General features: G+C 33.0%; 1 protein-coding gene across 1 annotated transcript; it reads right to left on the reverse strand.

Annotated features, from left to right (window-relative positions):
• Nucleotides 1-4,078: 4,078 nt before the first annotated feature.
• LOC149550220 (triacylglycerol lipase OBL1-like) lies at nt 4,079-6,791 on the reverse strand. Its single transcript, XM_089795047.1, has 5 exons — nt 6,503-6,791; nt 5,919-6,124; nt 5,765-5,798; nt 4,806-5,461; nt 4,079-4,446 (listed from the first exon to the last, which is right to left on the reverse strand). Exons 1-5 carry the CDS (start codon nt 6,777-6,779, stop codon nt 4,171-4,173), a joined length of 1,449 nt encoding a protein of 482 aa, XP_089651173.1. The 5' UTR covers nt 6,780-6,791; the 3' UTR covers nt 4,079-4,170.
• Nucleotides 6,792-7,625: the final 834 nt, after the last annotated feature.

Genomic DNA, 7,625 nt, shown 5'->3' on the forward strand with positions numbered 1-7,625 from the left:
GATCAAAGGGAAAACCTGAGAGGGGATGGTACCCACAAAATGATGTACTAATATGAATATTCCTGGTAAGAAGATGTACTATGTTAGGAGCCAATGAAATATATTTAGTACATATTAGTCCCTAATAGAAGAATTTGAATCTCTTTTAGGGGATTCCAATCCTATTAGGAGTTGTGCCACCATGTTAGGAGTTGTAGAAGGCAGACAGACCCACTGTCCAAACAATTTTAGGGGCAAGAGCACCAAACTCATTGTCCAACTAGTCTCTATATTATTCCTTTTAGAATAATAAAAATGTAGATGATCTCATCAACTCAAACTCTTTCTCTGTCCTCTTACCATACCTCTACCACACCAAAAAACTTCTCATATCTCATTACTAGATCTCCAAATTCACATCACAATGATCCCTTTGATTGCTTACTCACATTTACCAAATTCACATATTACTTGCTACTTACACATCACATCTTACATCATAAGGAAAAAAGCTTTCTTTTATACTTTGAAGTCCTCAAAATAATTCATTTAGTCAGCCTTGATGATTTCCCAATTAATTACAATAGGACTACATTAAGATAAATGTTCCTTGTAAGAGGATGGACTCTACTAGGAGCCAATATATATATATATATATATATATATATATATATATATATATATATAGTACATATTAGTCCCTGATAGGAGAATTTAAATTACTTTTAGGAGATTTCAATCCTATTAGGAGTTGTGCCACTATGTTAGGAGTTGTAGAAGATAGACACACCCACTGTCCAAACAACTTTAGGGGCAAGAGCATTGAACTCACTGTCCAACTGGTCTTTTGTATTATTCCTTCTAGAATAATAAAAATGCAATTGATCTCATCAACTCAAACTCTTTCTTTGTCCTCTTACCATGCCTCTATCGTGCTAAAAAAATTCTCAGATCTCATTACCAAATCTCCAATTTTGCATCACAATGATCCCTTTGATTGCTTACTCACATTTACCAAATTCACATATTACTTAGTACTTACACATCACATCTTACACCATAAGGAAAATAACTTTCTTTTATACCAAGTCCTTAAAATAATTCATCGAGTCAACCTTAATGATTTCCCAATTAATTACAATAGGACCACATTAAGATAAATGTTCCTTGTAAGAGAATGGACTCTATTAGGAGCCAATGATATATATTCAGTACACATCAGTCTCTGATCAGAGAATTCAAATCCCTTTTAGGAGATTCAAATCCTGTTAGGATTTGTGCCACCATGTTAGGAGTTGTAGAAGATAGACAGACTCACTGTCCAAATAACTTCAGGGGCAAGAGCATCGAACTCACTATCCAACTGGTCTCTATATTATTCTTTTCAGAATAATAAAAATAATTGATTTCTTGAACTCAAAATCTTTCGCTGTCCTCTTACCATGCCTCTACCAAACCAAAAAACTTCTCAGATCTCATTACCAAATCTCCAATTTCACATCACAGTGATCCCTTTTATTGCTTACTCACATTTACCAAATTCACATATTACTTACTACTTACACATCACATCTTACATCGTAAGGAAAATAACTTTCCTTTATACCAAATCCTCAAAATTATTCATTGATTTGGCCTTGATGCTTTCCCAATTGATTACAATAGGACCACATTAAGATAACACTCTTCAATACATCTTTTTCATAATTATAAAATACTGTCAGCTCACAGTCTTCACAATTGCTCACACATTTGACCTCAGACTTTGCTCACTCACTGACACCATCATCTAGATGTCTTTTGTCTCTATCTAACTACACTCATCTAAATTCTATCTGTGGTAGGAGATATAATTCTAACACTAGAGACCACTTCTCAAGTACTCTGTCTGCAAAGTATCTTCTGTAAATCACAAATAACTATCACTAGTCTTTGACTTTCTACACATGCTCTTAGTCACATCATCAGAACACACTATAGAACATGTCCTTAACTGCACTTGACCTCATCTTCAATACTTGATCCGTACGAACTCAATCTTTGTTTGCTACTCTACCAATCTTCTCAATATGTTGGCATCAATGATAAACATAGTCATGGCTGCAACACATAGTCATGCTAACTGTCTCACCATTGATCCAACAATGCTAGAATACTCCTCCATAGGAAAATCATCAGCATTCATGCTAATAGTAAGGAGGATTGGTGGAGATTCTTTATCAATGTTTGTGGAAGGGTTGGTGTCAAAACCTTTGCAATATTCGACTTGATTTTGAATTAATATTATAAGGGAGCAATCTTAGCCTATTAGATATTTGAAACATTTTAGAAATTTGATACATATTAGGTCTCCAATATTTATGTATATATAATATTAAAAAAAAAAATATAATATATTCTAATATATAAATATATTATAATTGCATTATAATAATGTATATTATAACTATATATATTATTATATTATAATTATACATTGTATTGTTATATAATATATTTAATACATATAAAAGTTATAACATGTATTATAATATTATCTATAATACACACACACACATGCATATATATGTTGTTAAATACTAGGCTTGTCATTGCACCAAAAGGTTGACATGGTAATGCTTGATATAACCACTAGGCTTATAGAAGACATAGGAGGCTATTATACTATGTCACAAATCTAGGGATTGACATTGGTTGACTACCAACACACACACACATCAATTCAAATGTATAGGATATTTGATACTTGCTAATATAAAATAGACTATTGCAACAGTCGTGGGTTACTTTGATCTAAGTGTATTGCAAAAATGCATATGATATCTAAAGTTCATCCCATATTTGATCCTATGAGGCTTGTTTTCTTATATCAACCACCTGGTATTCATTTCACTTCATTTTTATTAGTTATTTGCATTTTTAGTTTTACACACACACACACACACACACACACACACACACACACACACACACACGTTTAAACTTGAAATCATATGCATTGATTAAACTATATATTAATTATATGAATTTGCAACTTGATCAAGTACATGATAAATAATATTGATAATGCTTGAAAACCCACATCCTAATAACCCATATCCCATAAAGCCATAGGTGCAAAGCCCTCCACCTACAAACCCTTATCATATAGAAGATATTGAATCAATTGAGGGATATCATATATGTTTATAATAGGATCTATACATTCACCTTGGTGTTTGATACATTAGTTTATGTCAATAACAATGAATAGAGAAACACTCACTACATAGCATAATTTTGCACTTTGATAATGATGTTTCATGCATGCTCAATTCAATAATGAGTTGGGTAATGGTGGGATGAAAGCCCTTAGAATAACCAAAAAAGTGACCTACTTATGAATCAATGTGCTAGGCATCCACATGATTACAAAAAATTAAAGTTCTCCATATGCCATGCCAAACAACTTTTGATTTCATTAGTGGATGGTTTTTTTATAAAGCTCTTGTTCATAAAGAAACTACATGTCAAGTTTATGTTGACTAAGCACATGAACTACTAGAGTATGAGAGAGTTCATAGGCATAAGTGGTATGTCCTTGGATAACATTTATGATGATGTATGAAAACCATGTTCAATAAGAATATATATTTTAAAATTTAAATTAATAATTTCTTTTGCTATACTTCAAGAATCTAATCTTCTGTTAAAAATATTGAACATTTTTAAATGAAAAGTAAAAGAAATAATTTATCAAAATAATCAGGACTACTTACCGAAAAAATGAAAGAATTCACTTAGAATACATATTTTTTTTAAAAGATGGTTATGATTTTATATTCTTCTCCCAGCAAATAGTGTGAGTGAAAGAATGATTTCAAAAATTACATTATAAACCTCCCAGCAAAATAGTATGACTGAAAGAATGAATCATTATTATAAAAATGATGTGTTTTGCCAATAACATTTGACGGAAGTAGCAGCAATGACAACGCACAGTATATTAGCATTAAATGAGTTAAAAACAGAATTAAGAACTAATCTTGGATAGTCATGTAAGGCTTTGTTTTCTACCATTACAAACTCCAGACCAAAAGTAGAAGAAATTGGGTACAAGTTGATGCAAAAAAGTATTAAATAACCTTTATGTTATCTGCTACATATCAAGTAACAGAAAACCAACGTGAAATTGCTGTTTAAAATTGTGTATCAGCAACTCCTCCAAGAAATCATGTTTGTAACGGCCAAATGAAATGAAGGCGGGCCCAATCGTATGGCATTCACGTAGTTGACAGGGCTGTGAGCTGAGATGCCCGGTAACACAATCCCCACGCATCTAAATACCATTCCCAACCACCCTTCTCTGAAATCTTCTCCCTTTGTGAGCCCAATTATTACGCTCTCTATAAGCTCCCATATTGCATTTATGGAATTTGGAATGCAATATAAGGCTGAGAAATTTCTATTCGGTTCTTCCTTCAGTGTCTGTCAAAGGCATAGGAAGAGACATTAGTATAAAAATTAGTATAGATATCTTAAGTAAATCTATTTAAAGAAATGTTGAGAGATATTGTGGGAGTAACAATCTCAATCTCTTTCTAGCAGAGATATCTGATGAACTTTTTAAAGTACCTTTCAACTTCACCAAAAAATATTTTAAAAGTATATTGTATTTATAATAAATACTAAAATTTTGACGTGTAGATAGTTGTCAAATTTAATTTATAAAGATAAATGTTAACATTAACAGATTCACACCATCCCTTCCACTCTTTCTGCCTTTGTAAAATGCCTCTCCAGATTATAAATTGTATACAAAAAATGAAAAATTAGAGAAAGTTTACTCTCTGTTTGTAGCAGCTGTTGAAGTAGATGCATGTCCCAAAATGTTTGAAGAGGAACATTTTGTTATCGAAAGGCAACCCGGGGATCATGTCATTGCAGTGTACTACTCTGAAGTACCTTGGCTCAGGTAGATTGATGTTTTTATTCCAATAATTTCCCATATCTTTATCACCAACTCTTGGCTGCCCAAATGCATAAACTGCTAACATTCTTTTCAGGAGCTTTTTCTGGCTATGAAGAAGCAGTATTGCAGGAAATAGTACTGCAAGAGCACCGCCTAGACTGTGCCCTGTGATTATAAACTTGACATTCTTGTGCTCTTCAAGCAAATTTTCAAGTTTGCTTCTAATGGCATAGTAAGCCAAAGGCTTTTCATTGCCTTTTGGGAGAATATCTGGCCACCCATTGCTCTTGTTGGGTCTTAGATGAAATTGGGCAACTTGTTGATTTGAGCGATTTGCTAAGCCCATTGCTTCAAGAAATCCAAGATGAATTCTCCCAATTGGCTTCACTTTGTACAATGAAATGTCGAAATCAGTAATCCAATTAGTTGCATCGAATGGTTCTGTGCCTCTAAATGCAATAACAACCAATTTTGCATCTTCTGCCTTATCACAGAATATGAAGACTTGGGTAGATTTTCTTTCTAAATATTCTGCAAATAAATTTATTCTAATAAGTTTGATGTATCCAAAAATGGATTATTAACAAGAATTTTTAGATTTGATTGTGTAAATATTTCTAGTACTGACTTTTGAATCACACTTGGTGATCTATCATCAAGATGAAACCGAATATAAGAGAGCAAAAGAAAAAAATGATGGATTATAATGCGTGAAACATTGATATAAAAATATGTACACAAGCAAAATCATGAGTTCTTAATAATTATCATAGATTATAGAAATCTGTTCAATGGATAAAAAAAATATGTTGATGAGCAATAGTCCATTCTTACGATTCCAGCAATTGAAGAACCCTACAGAGTGCATCTGCATTCAAGATTACAACATTTAAATTTAGCCATCTACAGAGAGATCTACATAATAATTAAGAAAGAAAAAGAAAAAAAACTCGAGCACGAATATGATTCACTTCGAATGCATAATTACCCTCCAACGTTTAGTGACCACGTTCCTGATAACAGACTCATTTTCATATGCTATTTTGGAAGCCATCATAGAGATATCCGCGCAATATCTGCTTCCTGATTTGATAAGCTTTTCAGCACTATGGTCTAAATCTAGACGTTCATCCAAATGTCCAATAAAACTGATGAAGTTGTCTGTTCTCCTCTTGGCCTTAACCACGTCACCCCTTGATGGAAACAAAACAAAAACAAACAAATTAGAGAGGTCCAAAACATAGAAACCAGGTCTGGAATTTGATTGTCATATTGGTCATTTTTTCACTTTTAAACTGCATAATAGTAATGGAATTTGATTGGTGTATTACAATACTGCAAGCTTAAGATTGATTCCAACTTGAACTGTCTAAACATCACACACTAAGGCTGAATTCTTAGTTCTTAGACTAAAAGTATTAAATAGTCGACTTGTTTTTCTAAGCTTAATTTCCTAAGTACTGATATTTAAGACTGATCTTCCCAACTGCAGTTCAAATACACAAGCAACTCTTAAAAAAACAAGACTAGAGTTATAATCTAAAAAAATTAAAAATAAAAATGGATTTAAACCTGTTAGAATTCTGGACATTATTCCTGTGAATCCTCCATTGTTTGATAATAGATTCAAGATGAACTCAATCCAAGATCCAATCTTGGCCATGGGTTTAGCAACATATTGGAAAATCTTAATTACGAGTATGGTAATCTGGATGATCCATTGATTTTGAGGCGTAAAATTGTGGGCATATTCTTTGAAGCCGTGTTCATTCCTGGGGAGGAAAAGAGAGAGGAGGATGGGTATGGTTCCTACATTCTCAGGATGCAAAATGAGGTGTTCGTTACGCATCTCGATGGGCCTGAATAACCAGCACATAATATGGCTATTCAGAATTGGTTCTCCGGTATTTAATATCCACGAAATTTGGCCGCTTCTCTCTTAACACGATTACCTTCATTATTGTGTGTGTGTGTAACAGTTATAAAGTTGGTTGACTGAATATGTATTATGAGGGCTAAGACAACGTCAGATCTACTGCTTTAGATGATTAGTACATTAATGGGGCTAAGTCCTAGACGTTGATGGTGTACAATTTGCCTTCTTGCTTACACACAAACCGGGTGACACCTCCAATTGCTTGGCATGTTTCCTTGAATCATCTAAGAATTGGAATATTTCATGGAAGTATTTCAAAATGTGTAATTATAGTTTCTGTATAAATGTGTTTCAATTATGTGAGTCTTTTTATTAGTTGCATTGTTGTTTTTAGTTAGATTTTGAAGGGATTAAGAACAAAGAGTTATCAATAGAAAACATACAACCATCATCAAGTTCGATAACAACAACAAGATTCAATAAAAAAGAGACCTCTAATGCAGCAGACCAATAAGTAAAAAACATATAAAGAATTGACATAGGTTCTTCAAGGCTTCAATGACTTTAGTTTCCATCTAGACCAGATTATGAGACAAGTTTCTCAAATCTTGCAGGTCAAGCTTAGCTTGCTCTCTTGTCTTTTTGAAATTCCTATGGGTATGAGTAGAAGGACCATGTAAGATTTCTCTTGATCAAATACAGATTGATAAGAATGCTATCCCCTAATCTCGACTCCTGTATTTTCTACCACTAGTTACAAGGATTTTAATCCCTTATGCAGTTCTATGAACAATTCTATAACTCATGTTTACCATGTTT

This window comes from Cupressus sempervirens, chromosome 7, assembly GCF_028749045.1.
Source record: "Cupressus sempervirens isolate cs-2001-9-10 chromosome 7, ASM2874904v1, whole genome shotgun sequence".
NCBI classification, from domain to species: Eukaryota; Viridiplantae; Streptophyta; class Pinopsida; order Cupressales; family Cupressaceae; genus Cupressus; species Cupressus sempervirens.